Consider the following 25,133-nt stretch of genomic DNA (forward strand, 5'->3'; position numbering starts at 1 on the left):
TGGTGTGCCAAAGCCTGACCACTGTCTACTCACAAACTTGCCACTCCTACAATGGCCGCTCCACTTCCAGTTCACTTCTTTTTATTGGTACCGACCAGCTTGCTATGATTGCAGCAAATCCCCCAAACCCCTGAGCTCTTTTCAAGCTTCGTGTCACCTCAGCCAAACAAGTGAGCACTTGTTTCAAACGCTAGAAACGTTCTGCAGATTATTGATTGTGAGGACAAATTACAGGACCTTGTGATGAATTATATTAAGTGGCAATGTGCTATTTTTCTAAGCTTTATTTATTTAGTCAATCAGTCTTAGAGCAATACAGCACAGAAACAGGTCCTTCGGCCCATCTAGTTTGTGCTGAACTGTTATTCTGCCCAGTCCCATTGACCCTCACCAGGACCATAGCCCTCCCATCCATATACCTATTCAAACTTATCTTAAGTTTCTCTTTACCCAGTGGCCTTCCTCCTTTCATTATCTATCCTTGCAATTAATAAACTGAAACAATTTTCTCATTAACACATGTGAAATTAAAAATTATCAGAGGATCAGTAATGAGTGGTGAAGCTCCAGGTGTTTAAGATTGAAGTTTTACCCAAGATTTAATTAATTTTAAACATTTATTTGGACTGAAGAGGCAGATTTTTGCAACCTCAGTTTGGAAGACAAACATTATTATACCTCACAATCTACATCAATCGGATAACATTTGGTACCCAATCCATTTCAACTGAACATGATGACCCCTGACCTCAATTATGTCTCATGCTGTCCTCGCTCAGCAACAACCAGAGAAGGAATAAACTTTTAAAGCCTCATTTTAAAGCCAAATGCAACAAATGCAGCATAGATGGTGCTGCATTGTAAGAAATATGACAGTTAATTTTACCTTCAGTTGTTGATTCCTACAAATTGGAATACAAGGATGACCAACTGTGTGGCTGTGGAAGGTAGAGGGATAAACGTTGTCCAAGATACCAGTGAGAAATGGGTCAGCTAAACTGTACCTGTTCAAAATTGCTGCTGTAAGTGAACAAACACAGAACGTAAACATCAATTTTGAGCATGTTTCTGCTGTTAGTGAGAAAACCATGCTTAGACAAAGCACAGCACTGTTAAATTGCAAATGTCACACCACTCTAAGGAAACAAAAAGCAGGAAATTATAGGCCAGTTCACCTGACTTTTGGTTGGGAAGATATTGCAGTCTATTATTAAGAATGAAGCTCTGAGATACTTGGAGGCACTTATAAAATTGGCCGAAGTTAGCATGGTTTCCTTAAGGGGAAATCTTGTGTAACAAATCTGTTGCAATTATTTGAGGAAATAACAGGCAGGATAGATAAAAGAGAATCAGTAGATGTTGGTTACTTGGAATTTCAGAAGGTCTTTGACAAGGTGCCACACACAAGACTGATAAACAAGATAAGAACCCATTGTATTATGGGAAAGGTACTAGCATAGGCAGAAGACTGGCTGACTGGCAAGAGTTCAAGAGTGGGAATAAAGGAGACCTTTTCTTGTGGGCTGCCGATGACTAGTGGTAATCCACGCTGATTGGTATTGGGACTGCTTCTTTTCACAATAAGTGTCAATGATTTGGATGACAGTATTGATGGCTTTGTGGCGAAGTTTGCCAGTGATATGAAGATAGGTAGAAGGGCGGGGAGTCTGCAGAAGCACTTATATCAGGAGAATGGGTAAAGAAGTGGCAGGTGGAAAACAATAACAGAATGTGTATGACAATTTGGTAGAAGTAATAAAGGCGTAGTCTTTTTCTAAGTGGGGAACAAATTCAGAAATCAGAGGTGCAAAGGGATTTGGCAGTGCTCATGCCGGATTCCCTAAAGGTTAACTTACTGGTTGAGGAAGGTAAATTCAATATGAGCATTCATTTCAGGAGGGCTAGAATATAAAAACACGGACATAATACTGAGATCTTATAAAGCATTGATCAGACCACATTTGGAATATTGTGAGCAGTTTCAGGCTCCTCATCTAAGAAAAGATGTGCTGGCATTGGGGAGGGTCCAGAGGAAGTTCACAAGAATGATTCCGGGAATGAAAGGGTTAATGAGGACTGTTTGATGGCTCTGGGCCTGTACACACTGTAGTTTGGAAGAATGAGAGAGGGTTTTATTGAAAACTGTTGAATATTGAAAGGCCTAGTTGGAGTGAATATAGAGATGGTGTTTCTTATAGTGGAAGATATAAGGACGTCACCTTAGAACAGAGATGTGAAGGAATTTCTTTAGCCAGAGAGTGGTGAATCTGAAATTCATTGCCATAGATGACTGTGGCGGCCAAGTCATTTGGTATATTTAAAGTGGAGGTTGATAAGTTCTGATTGTCAGGGCATCTACAGTTTCAGAGAGGAGGCAGGAGAATCAGGTTGAGAGGGATAATAAGTCAGCCATGATGGAAGAGAAGAGCAGACTCAATGGGCTGAATGGCCCAATTCTGCTCCTATGCCTTATGAACTAACAAGTTGTTTTTGTTATTTGCAGAAAATTCATAGTGATTGAAGCTGACAATTAAAATACAAATTCTTTTAGCAAACACAAGGAAATCTGCAGATGCTGGAAATTCAAACAACACACACAAAATGCTGGTGGAACACAGCAGGCCAGGCAGCATCTATAAGGAGAAGCACTGTCGATGTTATAGACTTATAGATGCTGCCTGGCCTGCTGTGTTGCACCAGCATTTTGTGTGTGTTGTACAAATTCTTTTGTTGATTTCTAGTTAGAACACTGATGCAAGGCAATTTAAAAAATCACCTTCAAAACACTTGAAATTCATTCATGTACTTGAGAAAAGCTCAGATCTATTTGTACAAATATTTGAGAATGTTCGTAAATACCTACACCCTTGAATGAGAGATTGATCAGTGGAGTACTCTCTGTCCACTCCACTCCTGAGTGCCTGATGATTTGGCATCCATTTAAGTGGTTTGTTCCTTATTTGCAAGCATGTGAGAGACTGGGAGAGCATAACGTAATACTCCAGTACAGCCGGTATATATGATTGTCCAAGTCTTCTAATGGCTATTCTTCTCAAATGTCTGATAAATTTTAATTGGCGCTCTGAAGGGCTTGTTGAAAAGTGATTTTCTGCTTGGGTCTAGCTCATCTCAACCATAAAGTGGAGGGTAGAACACAAATTGCCTGTTCGGTTTCGAAAATGGAAGCATAAGTAGCTGGTCCTCGTTGGCTAGTTCACAGGTTTGAATGGGGGTTACCACCCGGTTTGGAGTTTCACAAATTTATGGTCTGTAGCTTGGATTTGATGAAGCTTAACACAAACTGTAACGTGAAGAGTCTGTTTTCAGACTGAACAACTCTATGATTCTGTGAGGAGGTACAGAGTTGTACATTGGTGAGACTCAACCTAAATTGTGGGACCACCTAGTCAATCACCTCCACTCCAATTGCCAAAAGTGGAAATTCCTGGTGGCCAACCACTTTAATTACTACCTCCATTCCCGTCCAAAATGTCAGTCCATGGCCTCCTCTTTTGCCACAGTGAGGCCACTCTCAGTGTGGAGGAGCAACACCTCATACTCCATCTAATGACTCCAACCTAATAACATGAATGTTGATTTCTCCTTCAATATTTTTTTCATCTTTTTTCTCCCCCCAGCCCCACATTCCCTCTTCTTCTATTCTCCACTCTGGCCTCTTACTTCTCCTCCTCACCTATCTATCACCTCCCCATAGTACCCCTCCCTTTTCCCTTTCTCCCATGGTCCACTCTCCTCTTCTATCAGTTTATTTATTCTCACCCACCTGGCTTCACCAATCACCTTCTAGCTAGCCCTCCTTGCCCTACCCTCAGCTTTTTTATTCTGGCATCTCCCCCATTACTTTCCAGTCCTGTAGAAGGGTCTCAGCCAAAGCGTTGACTATTTATTCATTTCCATAGACGCTGCCCCATCTGCAACATTCCTGCAGTGTTGTGTGTGTGTGTGTGTTACAGGGCTGACGTATTGGTCCATGATTTCTGTACCGTTTACGGTTTGAAATTTCCCTGCAGACTGCTCTGCACATTCCTAATACGGCTACCTATTATCAGTAACTGATAAATGGGACAGTCTGCAGATAAACACTGCTTATTCCTTGGTCTGAATGAGCAGGCCGCAATAAACAACTAAGCTTTAGTTAAAGCTCAATTTTAAATGCAACCAAGGAAGGAACAGCTCTTGTGAAATTGAGGGACTTTTTATTGGCTGGGTGATTGACTTTCTTCATTGCATTGAGTGAAACAGGGAAGTATTGCATTTACTCGGAATAATTATAAAACAATCTAAATATACTAGCGAACATGTATATAAGATGAGAGAGGGTAGGTTTAAAGGAGATGTGCCAATCAAGATTTTACATGGAAGATGGCGGATTCCTGGAATAGGCTGCTGAGGTTCATGGTGGAAGTTGATACAATGGAGGCTTTTATAGGCTCTTAGCTAGGAACATGAATGTGCAGAGAATGGAGGATGAACATTGTGTAGGCAATAGGAAATTATTTTACTGGAAGGAAGTATTCCAAACTTTCTCTGTACTTTTCAAAGTAAATTTTAAGCCTAACCCTTTGACTGCCTTTTTTGGTATTGTTGGAGGAAAAGATATTATTTTGGAGACATCTGACTTGCACATTTTGGCTTTTATTTCTCTTATAGCACGGAGGGCGCTCTTGCTTAAATGGAAGGATGTTGCTCCGCCTACTCACGTTCAATGGTTATGTGATGTTATGTCATGCTTAAATTTAGAGAAGATCAATTGTTCAATTTCTGAATCTAGTCAAGACTTTCAAACATTGTGGGGACCATTTCTGAACTATTTTCAAAACCTTTGATTTGCTCTTGAAGTACAGATGTTGGCTAATAACATGTTTCACTATATGATAAGGATTCTTCTTCCTTTTTTCTTTCTCTACCAAACAGCTTTGATCTTGGTAGTGGGCTTAGATTCTTTTTTTTTGTTTAATAAAATTATCACATTTCAATATTACGATTTAATTTAATTTACATGAATATAGGGTAATGAGATTCCAAGTGTGATTTAAAGATAATGTATTTGATAATATTTTATCCTTTTTTGACTTAATATATCTTCTTGTACTCTATTCTTCTATGTAGAAATTAATAAAAATATTGAAAGGGGAAATTATTTAAATAGTTTGGCACAACATCATGGACTGAAGGACCTGCTCCTGTGCTGTACCATTCTATGTCTGGCAATGCTGAAGAGTCACTCAATTCAAAGTTAAGTTAGTAACAAATTTCCAAAGAATTATCTACTTATTTTCTGTGGGGACATTGCTATCCATTCATGTCCACTGAATTAAGCATTCAGTATGCAAATAATCACCCACACTCAGCTGGCTCTAAGAGACAAGAGCAGGATTTGACTTCAAACTCCTGTTTTCCTGAGAGGGGCACTTTCACGCCACTTCATCAGCTTGCATGAGAACGGTCACTGTCATGATCTCCCGCACATGATGATGAGGCTGGTGTGTGGTGAGATTTGCTGGTGAGCGGGGAGTTAACAAATTCCTTTGTGAGTCCAGTAGAATTGGCGAGGTTTGCTGAGCTGTGCACATTGTAGCCTTTAATGTTGAGGAAGAAGCCAACAAATGGTCCTTTTGACAGATGCTTGGTTAAAGGGTCAATGTACATGTTAATTAATGCAAATTCGCCTTTTGTTATCTCTCTCAGTGCATTACAGACAGTGTAAGAGCCATGAACATAACTTCTTCATTCCAAATGCCAGACAAAGTATTGAATTTTGCAAAGGACCATTTTCTAATGGAAAAGAGTGTCAAGAGTAAGCCCGTTCTGACGAAGAAGCACGTGAAGTACACCCAGCTCGCTGTGGACAGAGTGCAAGGCACTCATGGGCAATATGATGTTCTGTTTCTGGGCACAGGTATGGAGAGTTAATCAGACTGTATCTCACTCCTGGGTAACAAACACTTGATTTATAGGCACCCTTAAATATGAGAAAGCTCCCATAATATTATTACATTCGATGTCCAATGTTCATACATGAGTGCCAGAGCCTCTCACTCTTCACTTTTAGTAACTTTTCTTTCTTATCAGTCTTATGTGCTCTTGATGCCACTCACATAATGAATATGGAAGGGCTGTTTCCATATTGAGTGATTTATGTGTATTTTTAGACAAAATCAACTTATGGACAGCCTGTACTTGCATTTCGTACAGAGATAATACAGAAATTAAACACTTCATTAAAAAGATGCCTGGCTTTGTGGCATTCACTGGTGTGCAGGGCTCCTTCATTTGCTGTCATTCCTTCCTGTAACGGGAGCAGAAACCAATCAGTAATAGAGAGGGTGAAGTAACAGTTCACTTAGACTGCTCCCAAGCTAGTGCGTTCTTTCAGTGTTCACTTCTCCTTTACGTTGGAGAAACCAAACCACAGTTCGTGTAATCGCCTCATAGACCACTCACGCTCAGTCTGCAGGAGTGACCCAAAGTCTCCAATTGCCTGCCGCTATAATTCTGAGACCTTTCTGTTTGTGGCCTTCTGCAGTGTCACAAGGCCAAAGGCAAGCTTGAAGTACAGCTCCTTATTTTTTTCTTTAGGTACAATGCAGCCATCAGAACTCAAATTCGAATTCTTCAAATTTAGATAAATCAGCCCCCCCCCCCCCAACTTCATCTATTCTCCACTCTGATTTTCCACCTCACCTGCCTGTTGCTTCTTTTTGAGTCCCATCCTCCTTCCCTTTCTCTTATTGTCCACACCTCTTCTATCAGATCCATTCTTCTCCTGCTCTTGACCTTTCCCACGCACCTGGCTTCACCTATCACCTTCCAGCTAGCCTCTTTCCCCCTTTCCCACCTTTTTATTCTGGTATCTTCCCCCTTCTTTCTCATTCCTGAAGACAGGTCTCTGCCTGAAACGTCAACTGTTTACTCCTTTCTATAGATGCTCCAGCACAGTTCCGCCAGCATCTTGTGAGTATTGTTTTGGATTTCCAGCACCTGCAGAATTTCTTGTGCTTTAGATAAATCATACTTAGATTTTATTTGGATGTGCGAGGCAATCAGGGCACCCAGAGAGAACACAGGTGGTCACAAGAAGAACCCCAACCAGATAGCGCCTGAAGCCAGGATTGAACCTGGCTTACTGAAGCCGTGAGGGAGCAACTCTTCGAGCTGCATAGTTGTGTCCAATGCTCCAACAGTCTTGCTTCATCACCCACGTGCAGAGACATCACAAGTAGAAGTGGTACTGCTCCATCTTCAGGGCCTGTGGGGAGACGGAATCTGTGCACAGTGCCACAGATCAGCAATAAACTGAAGTGTTCTGGTTGGTACCTGACCAAAAGAAACACTCTGCATAGCTGCAGGCCTGAAATATCAAAGGTTATTTCCATTATCACCTTTGTAAATTAAAATGAGCTGCATAAAGAGGTGAAGGGGTAATGTTATTTTGTTTGTGAATGAAATACATTATTTTCATTATTTTTTATCATTACTTCGCTATATTTCTGTTCAGCTAAGCACAAAAATATAGCTAATATAAAGAAGAGTCACCAATAAATGAGAGGAGAAGTGGCCTTGCTTCGGGAGAGCACTTCCCCTGTAAATCTGGCTGTCTCAATCATTGTCTGCAGAAATTATGGATCATAGTTCTTAACCATCTGCTGACTTACAGTAAAACCAGTCTTTCAAGGCTAGCAATTCAGTGCTAGTGAATAAAAATGGTGAATAGATGAAAAAAATTAGTGCTTCAAGATAGCTTATTAATAGCTTATGGGAGGTCCTCGGGTATTGTCAAATTCACCATGGACGATGACGTCTTAATAATAAATTGCTATTGCATACATTTAAGATGAAATATATTGATGTTTGAAAATATTGCCACTAGATCTTTTCACCTTTTAAAATTTACGGCAGTATTATTTCTTGTTTATTGACAGATACTGGAATGTTGCACAAAGCCATAAATGTGAATCACAAGGCCCACATTATTGAGGAAATTGCTCTGTTTGCTGAACCACAACCAGTGCAGAACCTGATTCTGGATTCAAAACAGGTACAGATTTTACGAAGGGTGACTTCCTGGTTCTGCAAGGAGGCTGTGAACTTCCTTCATCTCAGGCAATACCGTAATATATGCTTATTCCTTTGAAAAGTTTCATTTTCTCCCCAGCTATCAATCACAGTAAGATTAGGAAGCTCTTCCACATAGAATTTCAAACAAGACAAAATCTGCAGATGCTGGAAATCCGAGCAACAGGCACAAAATGCTGGAGGAGCTCAGCAATATCTAGGAAAAGAGTACAGATGACATTTTGGGCCGAAACTCTTCGGCAGGACAGCTGTCGACTGTACCCTCTTCCCAGATACTGCTGAGTTCCTCCAGCATTTTGTGTGCGTTCCACCCAGAACTTGTGTGTTTAATAAATAGTGATGGTGGTGAGCAGTGGAGAATGTGGAAAGGAATAGGAAATTAACGGAGGAATCAGAAATTCTAGATGGCAGTTTTGGTAACTTCACCCTCATCCCATTGAGACTATGTCAGGTAGTGGGCAGGATTGACAGTATGGCTGGCTGCCTCCTTTCCTTTGTGCTAATCAGTTGGATGGTACCCCTGTGAGGCATGGACACAACGGGCTCCTTCTGTGCTGTGTTACTCAGCTTCATTGGCAAGAGCTCAGCCAGTATCTAAGCATAGAGGCAAGGGAGCACAATCGTAACAAACCACATGCTGTCCTTGAACTCAGAACCAGTCGTCATGAATGCCTGGTAAGGGGTTCCATCCTGAATCTTTCTCGTCCTGAAACGGAAATGCTACCATAATAAAAGGCTCACATTTGGACTGAGTTCTAGTTTTGATGTTGCAATGTTCGATGCAGGCATAGTATGGATTTACAATTGTTAAAATAAATTCTTTGTCAATGTTTAATGTTATACTCAAATATACATTTGTATTGCTTAGTCACTCTGCAAATATTTTGAATGAGAATTCAATCTTATGTTTAGATGTTGAATCAAAGCATTGTATGGATTTACAGTATCGATGCATTGGCAACATTTAATGTTACACTCAAAATAGATACTTCCATAGTAGTGAATAGCTTAGTCGCTCTGCAAATTGTGAATGAGTATTCATCAGTCTGCTGTCCAGGAAGTAAGCTAAGAATGTTTTTCTCAACCTACAGGGCATGTTATATGCATCTTCATACACAGGAGTGATTCAGCTATCCGTCTCTAACTGCACCAATTACCAGAGCTGTGGAGAGTGTATCCTTGCCAGAGACCCGTACTGTGCTTGGGACACAAACAGATGCAGGGACATACGAGGACTACAAATAGACCCGTAAGTGGTTTTACCTATGAAAGTATCCATCTCTCTGAAGGAGGGACATTGGTCATGATGTCTACTTGAGCAGGGTGCGGAAAAGTGTGGAAGAGTTATGTATGATTCACAAGCAGACTTAGGGAGATGGATGGCCAAAATCAGGGCTGGATGGGATGCTGAGAGTAGAGACAGAGGTTCGGGAGACATGAGAGAAGTGGGAGGTTGACAAGCAGAAGCAAGGAGTGGAAGGAGAGAACAAGATGGGGAGAAGATTTAAGGTGGGGGCAAGGAGCATAGAAGTTTGGTAATTACAATGCAGTGGTTATCCAAACTTTGACATGTTAGGGGGGAACTGTGGAGCTAAGAGGCACTTAAAGATTGCCTTACAGATCCTGGAGGATCCTTTGCTGCTCTTAGAGATGTATGCTGATACACCTTTACCTTATCCATCCAGTCTTTCTGTTACCATTAATTTGACGTGGCTTGGAAGAGCCAGACAACACACATAAATCAGTAACTATCATGTTGATATAGGGACATACAGCCCATTAGCAGAACCTGAGCAGATCCTGGAATCAATAGGTTTATCTCACACAAATCGTACCTCCAATAAAACTAAAAGTAGGTTGGATTGAGAAGCACTTGGTTTCCATGATAGATGCAGTATATTTTTAACCTGTCGTGGAACCCTGAACTTCCTTTTTCACCCCGTTTTGGGGATTAAAATGTTAAGTCTGTTTCACTCACTATGAGGAGCACATTAGCTACTGAGGATTCCCAGTAATCTCCATTTTTATTTCAGAGTCCAGCTTCAACGCGGTTTGCTTTTGTTTTGAAGCTAATTCACACTGGTCTGTGTTAATATCTTTCTGTATTGGATGATGTATGTCCTCAAAAGCTTCCAAAGCTATAAACATAAGGAGGGAGTTATGCCTACTTCTAAATAACTAACTATTCATAAACACGAGATCTTGCAGTTGCTGGAAATCCAGAACACCGACCTGGAGGACCTCAGCAGGTCAAGCAGCATTCTATGGAAGTGGATGAACAGCTGACATTTCGAGACAAGACCCTCCGTCAGTACTGAAAAGGAAGGGGGAGGATGCCAGAGTAATAAGGTGGCGGGAGGGGGACAGAGGACAAGCTAAGAGCTGGCAGGTGAAGCCAGGTGCATGGGGGAGGAGGATGAAGTAAGAAATACATTGAATAACAGTTGTAGTAGGGGAAGTTCAGCACTGACTGTATGCAGAAAAAAGATGAAGAAAAGAAATGAATTACATGCAGTACCTAGAGAAATGTCTGGAGGAAAGGAAGGTGTCTTGTTAGCTCAGGTGTCAGGATAACTGTGGCTGCTGGCCTTCCAAAGCAATTGTCCTTTCTGACCTCTTGAAATCTGCAGTCACCTTCTGTTCTGTAAGTAATCTCTGCCAGTGTAATTAATCTCTAAATGACCTTGCTTAGTGCTTATTTAAATAGCATATAAATAGTCAAGTTTGGAGCAGCGTTTGAAGAGCACAGGCATACTTTGCCAGCGAAGTAATAGATGCTCAACTACATAAGGGCACCTTTCTTATGAAACGTGCACCAAACAACTTGTATACAAAGAAAGAACTTGCATTTTTATAGCAAACTTTCCTAACTACACGGCACGTTGCAGCCAGCAGCGTATTTGTGCAGTTTGGGTGTGGAGATGTTGGAAAACATCTCCACAACAGTTCTATAAAACCCTGGTTAGACCACACTTGGAATATCGTGTTCAGTGCTGGTCACCTCATTTTAGGAAGGGCGTGGAAGCTTTAGAGAAGGTGTTGAGGAGATTCTCTGGATTAGAGAGTATGTTTCAATGAAGAGAGATTGAGTGAGCTTTTCTCCTTGGAGTGAGGGAGAATGAGAGATGACTTGATGGAGGTGTGCAAGAAGATAAGAGGCAAATCAAGTGGATAGGCAGAACATTTTTCCCAGGGTAGAAATGTCTAATACAGGGGAGAATAATTTTAAAGTGATTGGAGGGAAGTATAGGGGGATGGGAGAGGTATGGTGGAGGTCAGAGGCTTCACTTGGAGTATTGTGAGCAGCCTCGGGCCCCTTATCTTAGACAGGATGTGCTGAAACTGTAGAGGGTTCAAAGGATGTTCATGAAAAGGATTCCAGGTTTGAACGGCCTGTCATACAAAGAGCATTTGATGGTTCTGGGCCTGTCTGCACTGGAATTCAGAAAAATGAGGTGTGACCTCATTGAAACCTATCGATTGATGAAAGGCCTATTCAGAGTGGATGTGGAGAGGATGTTTCCTATGGTGGCAGGGTCTAAGACCAAAGGACACAACCTCAGAATAGAGGGACATCCTTTTAGAACAGAGATGAGGAGGAATTTTTTTTAGCCAGAGAGTGATGAATCTGTGGAATTCTTTGCCACAGGCAGTTGTGGAGACCAAGTCTGTCTGTATATTTAAGGTAGAGGTAAACGGATTCTTGATTGGTGAGGGCATGAAGGGATATGAGGAGAAGGCAGGAGATTGGTGCTGAGAGGGAAAATTGGATCAGCCATGAAATGGCAGAGCAGACTTGATGGGCCAAATGGCCTAATTCTGCTTCTATGACTTATAGTCTTATGGTAAGTGTTTTACATAGAGAATGGTGGGTGCATGGAATGCCCTGTCAAGGGTAGTGGTAGAGGCAGATACATTCAGGACACTTAAAGAAACTCTCAGATAGACTCATGGTTGATAAAAAAAAAATGGAGGGCTATTTAGGAGAGATTAGTTTATATTAAGTAGGTTAAAAAGGCGGCACAACATTGTCGAATGACCTGTCATGTTGTATGTTTGAAAACAGCATCCAATTAGTAGAAAATTGACAACATGCAGAAAATGTGTTTTAATTATGTTAACTGGGGGATAAAAATTGGCCATTACACTGGAAGGAGCTCCAATATTCTTTGAAATGGTACCCTGTAAGGGCAGACATTGGCTGAACTTAATAGCCCATCTGAGGGGGGTGACACATCAGGGCAGGCAGCACTGTAGTAAAGGATCAGCTGAATTATGTTCTCACACCTCAAGTGGGAACCCATTTTTGCCTGCTTGAATCATGGATGACACTGATGTACACTTGTATGGCCAATGAAACGGAAGATATGCTCACATCCAGTTAAAAAGGTTAAACAATTCCTATTGCTGTCTTCCCAAATTTTTGGGGGATTATCAAGAAGCTTTCTGTTGTGCACCTGAAGAGCGTTCCTTCCGATCTTGGAGCAATGCAGTGAAAGTCTGGCACCCACTGTCGAAGCCACAGTTTCTCCTAATTCTGGAGAGAAGTGTGAATCACTTCCCAGATTTATTTATTTACTGAGGCAAACTATAAGGTGTCAATATTATTAAACCCTGGCTTGAAATAAAACAAATAATCTGAACTATCAATACTAACTTTTTTTATGTTAAAAAGAAAGAACTTCAGGCTTTGATGAGCCATCAGTACATAGTAGCCACAGAAGCAGCATTACTGGGTTAATGCTCGATTATGATTGTCGGTGCTCTGATTTAAGTGGATTAAGTAGTCAAGTTTTGTGACAGGTATTCTACGCTCTACATCAATGTTACAATTGTTGTGTTCTCTGCATGCCTTATTTCTGCAAATAATTTGTATTAGTCCTATTCTAAATATTAACACGTGGGTGATCAGAAAAAAGAATTGAGTTATTTATTGACTAAACAATGTTGGATTCTACATAAGAGCACAAATGGCCCCCTGAGCTTAACCTGCTCTTTGTTATTATCATGCCTGATCCAGTCTTGGCCACAACACCACTTCCCCAGCCTTTGTCCCCACCCCTTCACTGCTGCTAACACAGAATGTCTCGTTTGCAGACTTTGGATGCAAGACATTGAGAACGGCAGGCCAGGACAGCACTGCAGGCAAACAAATGACTCGTTGATGGAACCCAGGGGTTTGCGACCACATCGTAAGTGTTTCCTGCACCTCTGCTCTGGAAGACAGTTGCTTATGCTCTATTATATACTCCTGCAACTGGTTTATATATTGCATTTCTTTCATAATCAACACAGGGACGGGTTCTGCTTTTACTTACTGAGATTTTCAAACATTCCAGCAAGAAGTTCTAAATGTTCAAAAATGGGCTTCCGACAAGAGTAGTTTGCACCTTGGGTACTCCACTTCAGCCTGATACAACATTGGCCTTCACCTCCCAAGACCCAAAAATAACTAACTAACTAACTCTCTCTCTCTGTCTCTGTCTCTCTCTCTCTCTGTCTCTCTCTCTCCCTCCCTCCTTCTTCTTCTTTAAGACCTTTCTTAAAACCTTATTCATTGGTTAATCTAATATTCATTTACACGAATGTCCCAATGTGGTTCCAAGTTAAACTTTATCCAGTTATATTCCAGTGAATTCTCCCGATCCACCTGTCAATGAGTGCTAACGTTCTCATCGCCCTGTTCAAATCCCTCTATGTGCTTGCCCCTGTCTGCAACTCCATCCTTGTAATATTCCAAAATGTTGTGCTTCCCTAACTTGGGCTCCGTTTGCACCCTTGCTTGCCCTTGTCCCAATGACTGAGGGATGTACTTTCGTCCCTCAAGCCCTGAATGAAGACTCTATAGCAGCATTTCTCTGCCAGCCTCCCCCCTTTAGCTGATGCTCACAGCATGCTGGTTTGCCTCTGCTTTTGGTCCCATTCAAAGGTTAATCGTTGCCTGCTGATGCCATCTTGAACTATCTTGGGATATTTTACACGGACAGTGTTATATTTCTTGAGTACCTGTTTACCATATATGCAGCAAAAGATTTTGCCTTCAGCAATCTGTCCTTTTTTGCCTGTTTATCCATATTAAGCAGTATATGTAAATTACATTTTCATGCGTGCACCAGACCTCTGGTGGAACCTTCCCATGGGGGTGAAGTAAGCAAGTCAATTTGAATACATACTTTAAGATATTATCTGCACTAAACCACACTTCAGTGGTTTAATGGCTGGTACTAAATATGTATGGATCTTGCTCACATTTTGGACACATGGCGTCAATAGCAAAGGTTACATGAAATAACCATCTATTAGTTGGATGTGCGGTATTCAACATATTTTAATATACATAAAAATTACAGCTCAGAAGCCCAGCAGATCCTCCCATCCACTTTCTCCCAATCAGCTTTTATACAATTGACATGTCCTCCTATCTACTTCGCCCTTATCTAACTAAACAATTTCTCTTTGGATACTTCTTTGTGAATCATCTCATCTGCTCAGTGTGGAAGTATGTTCTCTTCATCTTAGACAAAATTTTCTTTAGTATTATGTTGGATTTATTAGTGACCAACTCAGTTTGATGTTCCTGCTCTCTGTTTATTTAATATTTCAGTAATATTTGAATAATATTGTAAATATATAGTTTGATTAAGTATTCTTCATTTACATATAACCCATAATGAAATATGTAGCAGTACCAGAATGACAGACATCATCACGGCACCATGACATGAGTGTGTGGCTCACTAAAAGTAGAAACAAAACAGACACGATCTCCCAGCTCAGTGGTTTTCTTTGAATTCGTTTTATGTTTTGGAGTTAAAAAATATAACAGAAGTGACAAGTAAGTTTTAAAATGAACCTGAGACAGCTAGAGTTAAAGTGCAGTGAGATGTTCAAGTTTTAAAAAAAGCACAACACGTTTTTTTCTTTGAATGAGAAGATAGTCAAGTTAAAAAAAAGGAAGAAAATAGGCGAAATTCACGGGTGAAACAGTGAATACCAGGTGATAATAATCATTAAAAAATAGCAGAAATGGCTAGCTATTTTGCAAAGATAGATGCACGGATGTATTCTGATTAAATTTGAACAGTAGTTTGAAGCAAATGAAATTGCCAATGAGAAACGAGTGCCAGTTTTGCTGAGCACATTTGGTGGAAGAGCATACATTTTGCTTAGAAGTTTAACTGCTCCAACCAAACCAGCTGAAATGAGCTGAAGGTAATGCAGGAACGTTTAAAACCGAATTGATTGTAAGTGGAATCGAAAGGAAGGGGAATCCCTGAAGATATTGTCTGAGCATTGTCAGTTCAGTGATGGGCTTAATGATGGATTAGTTTGTGGAATCTTACAAGAAAACATTCAGAAATGGCTCCTAACTAAAGCACAACTCTCTTTTAAAAGAGCCATTGAAATTGCAGCCAGATGGAAACAGCAGCCAGAGACGTAATTGATTTAGTCAGGAATGAAAGTGAGCAGGCACAAAATTGCAACGTCTTAACAGGAACTGACTGAACAATCTGTGTTCCAGCTTCGGCAGGGGCTCACATACACTAATGCAGATTTAAAGGCAAAACTTGCAGAAGATACAACTATGCAGGACACATACAGAGAGCATGTCGGGCAGACAAAAAATAAATGGACAGGACAGAGAAGATAAAAAGTCAAGTTCCAGTTTCAAATAGAGCACTAATCTGAATGCTGTAGATGAAAAATCTGATAGTGACGAGAGTGACACAGGACTGTAGAGCCTTGAGATGTACATTGTGAAAACTAACAGTAGACAAGCAATATGGCTTACAGAAGTGAACTGCAAATGAATTAAAATGCAATTGGACACTGGCTCAGCTGTTTCAGTCATTCCACAAAATGAGTTTGAATGGCATTTCAAAGACACCAGACTGAAGCTTACAGATATCCAGTGATCCTTGGCTTATGCTACACTGGTCACGTGTTATGAATGATGGAAGTGAATGCCCCATAGCCTTTGCATCATGTTCTCTTACTGCTGCCGAGAAAAAATTATGCTTAGATTGACAGAGAGACCTTGATGTAAAACATTTCAACCATCATTACTGATCGTCAACCACCCATGTCCGTTTTCAATCCAATGAAGGGTTTTCCACCAAGTGCAGCACTCTCCATAACCAACAACTCCCCAGCTGTCCTGTTCCTGGGTCGTCCCTTATTCTCATGCTTGGACCTCCTCTAATCAGTCTCTGGAGGGGTATGCAGGGCAAACAGCTGAGACAAATTGAGGGCTCCCCAAACAAGGAAGTTCGATGTTTCACTCCTAGACAAGCAGTCCTGGCAAGAGACTACAGAGGTCACCAAAAGTGGATAATTGGAAAGATTAAGGACACAACTGGACCGGTACAAATGGTATCTGATATCATCGATCATTTGAGGAGAAGAGAGTCAGTTGTTGGAGAGGAAAGGTGTCCACAGCTCTCAGAATCATTTCCTGTGGTCCCAGAGTAAACTCCTTCTACCACCACCATGGAGGAGGACCCATGACCTGAGATAGTTTCACAACCAGAGTTCTCACCTGCCAGGCAGAGTGAACTACCTTGTCAGAAAAGACATTATCCCACAACAGTAAGAAATCCTCCACACTGATTAAATCTCTAGGTCTGAGCGGAGCTGTAGATGTCTATATAATATACTGTCATATAGTTGAGATGCACTATATAGTTGGAATTTGTAGCTGAGCAGGGAGAAGTGTTGTGCATTTAATATTTGAGTAATATTGTGAATATATTATTTAAGCATTATTTGCTGTTTACATAACTCATTAGGGGTTTTTTGGTAAAAGTAAGTGAACTGCGTACGTCATCATGTCACCACATCACTCACAAAAAGTATATATACAAAATATATGCAATCTCCCAGCCCTGTGTTTTTCTTTCAATTCTTTTTTTTTTTGGAGTTACGAAACTTTAGCAGTCTCCCCTGTAAGTAGAAACAGGCTCACTTTGTTAACCCCACTAAGTCCTTTTATTATTTTAAAGACCTCCTTTAAGTCAGTTTTCAGCCCTCGCTTTGTGAAGGAAAAAGTGTCCCAGCCGGATCAACCTTTTCCAATAATTATAGCTCCTATGCAAACATTGATTCTGAAATCCTATACTCAGTCTTGCAGACTACAAGGTCAGATTCCCAAGTGCACACTTCCAGTAGAGAGCTCCACCCACTGCCCATGTACATTGGACTGTAACAAGCAACTGCCTACAGTCTGATGTCCATTGATTGGATGTTGGTATAAGTCTGTTTGGGCACGCTTATCCAATGTGCTCTCAAGTGCTAACCTGTTAGTTTGTTGATCTATAACAAATCCAAATGTAGCCTCAAGATAATTAAATTGACACTTCAATATGTGAATAAGTTTCAACACAAGCAGATCTTCTGTAATCAAGGCAGATTCTCATAGTGGTGCTTAATCAGATATCTTTGGCTGCTTAGTAGTGAAGGAACTTCCATATTTATAAAGGCCCTTTCCTGGCTGCATGTCATCAAAGGACCACACTTGTCAGTGCTGTTAAGGTGTATTTTTATTAAAGTAGGTAGAAGCATCACAACTTGGAATGGCAACTGCTTTGCCAAAGGCCGCAGGCAGTTGCAGAGAAACGTGAATAGAACCCGGTCTATCACATAAACCAGCTTCCCCTCCATCAACTCTCTCGACCATTCCTACAGCCTTGGGAAAGCTGCCAACATGATCAAGTACCATTCCCACCTTGGTTATTCTCTCTTCTCCCTTACCCATTGAGCAGAAGATACAAAAGCTTGAGGGCATGAATAATCAGGTGCAAGGACAGCTTATATCTTGCTGTTACAATATCTTTGAACAGACCTCTTGAATGCTAAAGATGAATTCTTAGCCTTCAATCTATCTTGTCATGACCCTTGCACTCTTTGTCTGCATAGACTGCATGTTCTATGCAACTACCCTCTGCATTCTGACTTTATTTACTTTTGTACTGCCTAAATATTTGGAATGAATGGAATGATCTGTCTGGATGGTTTGCAAACAAAGGCTTCTCACTGTATCTGGTTACATGTGACAATAATAAACCAATCCCAGTTATCAAAATTGACCTATTCATAAGTCCTCTCCCCTCCCCAAATCGAACTGTGCCTTGCTATCATTAATTCTGTTTCTCTTGTCAACAGGTGCTCCCCCCTGTAAGCCTGTCATTGTGCCATCCAATAGTTTTAAGGTGCTTCCATGCAACGTGAAGTCGAACCTCGCGACGAGGAAGTGGGTGCACAACGGGACAGTGGCAGATGCTGCATTCATGATGCTTCCTGATGGTGGGATCATTGCTACAGCAGAACCTCTGGGTGTATTCGAGTGCTGGGCCATTGAAGAAGGCTTCTGGCTACTGGTTGCAAATTACTGTGTGAGGTTGGATCTTTCTTCTGAAGCCACAACCTTGCATGCATCCAGAAAGTCTATTGCAGTACTTAATAAAGGGTCTGGATTGCAAGAGAACGGGATCATAATAAACCCTATCAGCAGGGAGAGCCGGTTTTCGCAGCACACCAATGGGAAGAACTACTGGACTGAGTTTGTGACTGTAAGTGTGGTCTTCGGAATAACGGTGGCTGTCTCGATTCTGGTGTTTTTATACCAGAACAGAGATCGAGTGAAGTCATTGATTAAGGATGGTGAGTGTTCAAGTATACCGCAGAAGAAACAGAGGAAAATTGAGATCCAGCATGAAAGCTTCCCCCTAAATGGAAACCCAGTACAAGTAGCAGCATCTGAGCATCACAAAGGTTACCAAAGCCTGAATGACAAACATATCTGCAGTACCCCAGTGCTGGAAAACACTCTTAGTGCCAAGGACTCTGGGTATACCCAGTCACCAAGCAACCAAACCAACCAAAAAAACTTGTACGTGGAGATTTCGGCGCATTGCCTGCAGCCCCGGGTGAGGATTGGCCCCGAAATCAAAGACTCAGTGGTGTGAGACATCAAAGGATGGAGTGAGGTAGCACTTGTGCCAACGTGGCCTTGGGAAAAGGGACCAACCACACAGAATTGGAAAGCATAAGGCTTGGCAGCTTCAAAGTCTGAAACCTCTGTATTGTGCCATTTTGTCTACCCCTTCAGTATGTAAACGACATGCATGGATGGTTATCGGTGTGTCAGTCACGCTTTAGTAAATGTGTGTCCGTTATCATCAGCCAAACCGCATGAAGCAGCGCATGAATTACAACTTTCCCAATTTGATTTGCAAGTATGGGCTCAAGGTTCATGACATTTTTATGGTGAGGTGGAGAGTCTTTTCTGGGTGCAAATGAGAGTGCCCTGTGTCAAATGGACTGGAGCTTGCATTGAGAGCAACAGGAGTTGCTGGAAGTAGATATGTAGTTTGTGGTTTGAGACACAACCAAACATCACATAAAGTTATTTTACTGCAATTATTGGGCACTATGTTGACTGTTTCATTCAGTGTATCCTCTGACGAACTTGTAAATGCAGGAAGTCTGCCTAAAACCCTTTCCCTTTATGTGAAATACACAGACTGATGACTGATGAAAATTATCATGTAGCATGCAGAACTAGAATACATTTCTCTGTTTCGTACCAACTTGCAGGTGGAGGAGAAATTTGACAAAAATAATGTGGTTTCAAAAAAAGGTCAATTGAAGATTCTACTTGTGATTCCTTTGAAATATGACAGCATTTTTTAATTGTTGAAAAAGGAACTGAGATAAAGGACTAGTTGTAATGCGGTACATTCTCACTTTTGTAGGCTAATACAGCAGTTGGTGGGCACGCATGTATTTGGCTAAGTAAGCTGTGGTATATGAATGGGCCATGTATATGTAGTGTGTTCACATACCTTTTAGAATGGGTATATTGCTGATAGCTAACAATCTTGCCTGATGGCAACTTGGGTTCTTAGCTAAGCCAGTAAAATCATAATGGTTCGTGAATGTGAAGCATTTTGATCTGTCCATCATGTTGAAAAGACAAATGTGTCCTTCAGCTGAGGATACGTTGGGAAGGTTCTTTGGCTTCTCCGGGCAGTTTACATTTTTATAAGATCTTGAATGTAGAAAAAGTCCAAAAACATTTCAGAATGCAGAAGCTTAACAATGGAGGCGGAAGTGGCAGTCGAGGACTTATTTAACTAGATGGGCACTTGATCCATTGCGGACCGTAAGCACGAGACTCCTTCCCTAGGTGTATCAGTCAGTATAAATGTGAAATGTTAATGTGGTTAAAAATAGAGATGGGAAAGATTTTCTGGAAGACAGAAAGTTAAAACTTTCCTGCTAAGTAGAGACCAGAGGTATTCCATTTTTAAATAGCTGAGCATGTAGCCCTAATAAAGAACAAAAGTTAGATCCTGAGGCAGTTTGTTAAGGTCCTAACATTTCATCGGCGAAGGCTATTGCATTGAAATTGGCCTTTGTGCATTTTTTTTGGGTGCTAAATAGGAGCTTAAACTAAATCGGAGCCTGCAAAGAAAAGGTGAATTGGGGACTTCTTTGTTTTAAGAAACAATCATTGTGGTTTTCCCCCTTTTAAGAACTTTGAAAATCAACGTAAATATCGCAGTAGCTGCGTCTCAGCAGACATTTTATGGGCTGTTGAGGTAGGTCAGCAGTTTTGAAAAGATGACTATGTTATAAAGTATAAGAAAAGATTGTGGAAGACAGGGACTAAGAGGGATTACTTCAGAGTAGGGAGAGAGAGTGAAGATTGGTCTTTCCAATGTAACTCATCCCTCCCTCTATGAAATGGACCCCCACTTATACTGAGTAGTCCTCCTCCCTTTCTACCAGCAGTGGGTTCATTCCACAGATTGGAATTCCTCAAGTCGATCAACTTGCCAGCTCCTTACTTCACCACTCCCCCCCTCCCGGTTTCACCTATCACCTGCCACCTTGTACTACTTCCTCCACCCCCCCCCCCCCCACCTTCTTAGGACTCCTTTCCAATCCTGATGAAGGGTCTCGGCGCAAAAAGTTTACTCCTTTCAATAGATGCTGCCTGGCCTCCTGAGTTCCTCCAGCAATTCATGGGTGTTGTTCCACGGACTGAGGTTTTTATGACTTGCAGTTAGCAATTCACAGAGCCCTGAATCTGAACAAAGCTATAGAATGCTTTTTGCATAGAAAAATCATTAATTGCATGAATGAGTATTAATTCTTCATTCAGTATAATTTGTAAAATATGATTTTTTGATCTAATTTCTGTCCTCAAGTAATTAAAATGAAGTAATGTATGAGAAATATGACAGGGAAACAAAACCTGTGTTAAGATGAATAACATAAAATTACACAACATCAGTCTTAGCCAATGAAATAATGCCTGGAGAAGGTCCCTATTTCCCAGTGGATGGGACTTCAACAAAAAGTGGGCCCAAACAAGTCAACATCTGCATAAGGTACTTCTGCATAATTTATGCTGAAAGAAGAGCATTTGGGTCCGATTTCTAAGGATGTCATTAAGTACATAATGAAAAAGCCCAATTACTTTATATTTCCTTTTAGAACAAACTTTGTATGGGATTTAACTTTACATAAACACCAATTCCATTTTCACCCTCCCCAAGTTCCCATCAATTTCTCCCCAGATTCACCACTAACACTTCACTCACCCGTGCAAAAGGAACAATTATAAATGGCCATTTAACCTACCAAATCCCATGTGTTTGGCATGTGGGATGAAACCAGAATAATCAGAGGAAGGCGAACCAGTCACAGGGAGAACATGTGACTCCATACAGTCAGTACCAGAGCTAGTAAACACTGCCCTCCATATATTGGTTGTCCATCTTATCCAATAATGACAGGAAGCTGAGGTAGAGTTGTTAAAGTGGAAAAGCGATTGTACTGGTGCAGTTCCACTCTCAACCTCGGAAGTCCGAATGCAGTGAAACGAGCAGCCTTCACATGTAATAGGTTTTTATAAGTACAACTGTTCCTGTCAGGGAGGTACATGCAAGTATCTGTTCGGCTTCTCAGAAGTAATCCCATGAGAAGGTAATTAACAGCGCATAATAATCATTCTCCAGCTTTCATCTCTTTCCTGATATTACACTTAGAGTCACAATTTCTGCTTTCATGGTAATTAACCTGATTTCTCATGCAAGTGTTTTCACAGTTCACATATTCAGGCAGAGATGCATAAATAACAATGTAACTGGTGTGCAAAATATGAAAAATATGTCTTTTATAAATTTGGTTTGATTTTACCCAGTTTCACATTTATTGAAAATTATTAAGTTGTGAAGCCAGAATTATAAAGTGCAAAGGATGGCCCTGTATGTAAAGGGACATTCCTTTATGGGTCATATTTAAAACTGTGGTATGAAGCCTGTTGCTTGCTTATGTAGAAGAGATGATAACATGTTATCCTATCGATGGCATAATGTAACTTCCAAAACAATTTAAAGCACAGATATGTAACGATAGGAACAGACCATTCAGCCTCTCAAGTCTGTTCTGTTTGTTAGCTAGACAATACATACCTTCACTGCCTCTACTTTCTTAGGTCAGCGGGTCTGCGCCAGTAGGTAATGACTCCACAAGCCTTCTTTCCTTTTTCTCTCCCTTAAGAAGCATGAGACAAATTTCCTTTTAATCCCTTCCTCCTGCTTCATCTTCCCTTGTCCTGCACCCCCCCCCCCATTGCCATTGCTTTCATATTTCTCAACCGCCTCCTTTTGCCCTTCCCCCATCCACTCCAGCTGACCCCGATAATCCGATGTTTCAAATTTGGTTGCCGCTAACTTCCAGGATGGAGAGCCGTCTCATCATTTCCTCCCAAGAGCAATTTGTGAAATGTGAAAAGCACATCAAAAAGGCATCTGAATTTTAACTGACAGATTCTATTACCACTGTGGCACAGACCTCCACTTGAGAACAAAGTCTGATCTGAGTGTCTTTTAACTCAGCGAGCATGCAGTGTTCCATATTACTGCTTTTTTAGTGAATATTTTGGGAAGATAATTTTTTTTAAAACAAATGTAACAGCATTATAAGTTGCTAATTAAAGTATAATTTTATGAGAGAACTCGAGCAAAGTTTTACAAAGGCTCAATTGTAATAATTCCTGATATTTATGCTATAACGCTCTATATGGTATTAATCAATTAGACATCAACCACCAAACTCCAACTGGTAACTGTTGTTTTCTGATTTCCTATGCACTATGTACAAGATCTTTCTGTTGGGTACCAGTGGCTGCACAATGCCATTTAAGTTTTGGGCTTTTGCACATATGCTGTAAATATTGTATTGATTGTGTTTGTGTATTTTCTGTAAATTGTGATAAAGATGTTTCCCATCATCCCTCCACCTTTGCGGACAGATTTCTTAAACTATTAAGTTTACAAACGTTCATTTGCCTTTTGTAAATTGCTGACGTAGTGTAAGAATTCCAACTAAGAGTTGTCTTAGCATTTGGCATTTTCATTGTGTTAGGTGTAGGCTTGGCAGTCTTAATTAATGAAAGCTGATGAAATCAATCTAAATAGCTCTTTGCTCTTGTGTGTCTGTTTTTACAATTAAATACTATCAGTAAGGAATGACCAAACGTGAAATGTATTTTCAGATGTTATTTTTCTGAAGTTTTCTACAGTTGGGCTGAAGATATCATTGTCCTTTATACTTGTGAAGCCTCCAGTGGCTAATTTTAAATTGAAAAACATTTTTAGTATCGAGTACTACAAAGTGACTGTTATGATAGTATTTGTTAACCATGGTTTAAGAAGGGAAATAATTAGTTTAATTTGCTGAGGATGTATTTAGAGATAAACAGATTGATTAAGAACACTAAAGAACATTGATATGGGACATGTTGCAAAGCATTCCAACCTAAACAATTACCTGTAATAGGTAAGGTTACTTCAAAGATAATCCATTGGTCATAAAGCACTTTGAGATCTCCTGTGAACTTTATAAGATGGTGTATAAATGTAGCTTCTTAAAAAAGCATTATTTCAGTATGGTATACCAAAGTTACTTGTTATTAATAATAATGTGACCAATGTGTACATATTCGCAACCTTGGATTCAGGTGATTAGGGTGTTCTAATTATTGAACAATATTAACACTGACAGTTACAATTATCTTAATAGGAACCACTCAACTAGTCCACGGGATTGCGCTGGGGGTTTAGGCCAGTGCTTGAACGTGGATTATGTGTGAATCCTCCTGAATGAATCGTCTTACTGTTTGTAAAATGGAAATATAAACAAATAGATGAAATTTGTCTTTTTAAAGCATCTGGTACAAATGACAGTCGACACTTCTGGAGTCTCTATCAAATCACGTTGTCAGGGCTGCCAAGCCTTCTAGATAGCACTAAAGCAAAAATTGTGCTTGTTTAGTGTTTTGTATGTTAATCTTGTAACTGTATTGTATTATTAAAAAAGCACTTTATTTCCTTTTATTTGTAATAAAACAATAAAAATGCTGTATTTTGGTACTGATATTTGTGAATGAATATGGCCTTGCATTTTGGTAATGAAGTTCACATACAGTGGACCTAGCTCTGCATAAGAATGGGGGGGGGGGGGGGAATTCTAATACAATAGGAGCACCAAACATGAAATGGATGGGCTTTGGGTTAACTATGAAATGAAAGTGGATTGTTTCCAGGCTGAAGTAGAATTTCCCTTCTCTTCAATGCCTGATGTGCTGTTATTTATTTATTAGTTCAGCTTTCGGTGTCATTAGCAAAGCTGATGTTTGCTATCCATGCATAACTGCCCTTGAAAAAGTGTTGGTAAGCCTTTACGATTCATTCTAGCACTCCATACCCACCAGTACTTCAGACAAAGGACTGCAACAGTTATGGATGCTAGAAGCCCCACGATTTAAACCCAGCGCCAATAAATGAACAGTGACATATCTCCAAGTGAGGAACGCACTAAACTTGGAGTACCCACAGATGTCATCATCCTATATGCTTGAAGCACTTCTTCCTCCTGAGGATGGTGGCCACAGTCCTCAGGAGGAATACATGCTTTCGGCATTTGTTGTTAGAGAAGATTAGGTGAGTCATCACAGTGCAATA

The 25,133-nt window shown here is 40.6% G+C and overlaps 1 protein-coding gene across 7 annotated transcripts in view; it reads left to right on the forward strand.

Annotated features, from left to right (window-relative positions):
- Positions 1 to 24,546, forward strand: part of sema4ba (sema domain, immunoglobulin domain (Ig), transmembrane domain (TM) and short cytoplasmic domain, (semaphorin) 4Ba) — a 435,779-nt gene extending 411,233 nt beyond the window's left edge. For all 7 annotated transcript variants that reach the window (XM_059952676.1, XM_059952674.1, XM_059952678.1 and 4 more), the window contains 5 exons: positions 5,710 to 5,920; positions 7,944 to 8,059; positions 9,189 to 9,346; positions 13,195 to 13,289; positions 18,259 to 24,546. In XM_059952676.1, coding sequence (XP_059808659.1) covers positions 5,710 to 5,920; positions 7,944 to 8,059; positions 9,189 to 9,346; positions 13,195 to 13,289; positions 18,259 to 19,061 — 1,383 coding nt within the window. In that variant the 3' untranslated portion in view covers positions 19,062 to 24,546. The remainder of the gene's footprint in view (positions 1 to 5,709; positions 5,921 to 7,943; positions 8,060 to 9,188; positions 9,347 to 13,194; positions 13,290 to 18,258) is intronic.
- Positions 24,547 to 25,133: the final 587 nt, after the last annotated feature.

The sequence above is a fragment of the Hypanus sabinus genome, chromosome 28 (assembly GCF_030144855.1).
Source record: "Hypanus sabinus isolate sHypSab1 chromosome 28, sHypSab1.hap1, whole genome shotgun sequence".
NCBI classification, from domain to species: Eukaryota; Metazoa; Chordata; class Chondrichthyes; order Myliobatiformes; family Dasyatidae; genus Hypanus; species Hypanus sabinus.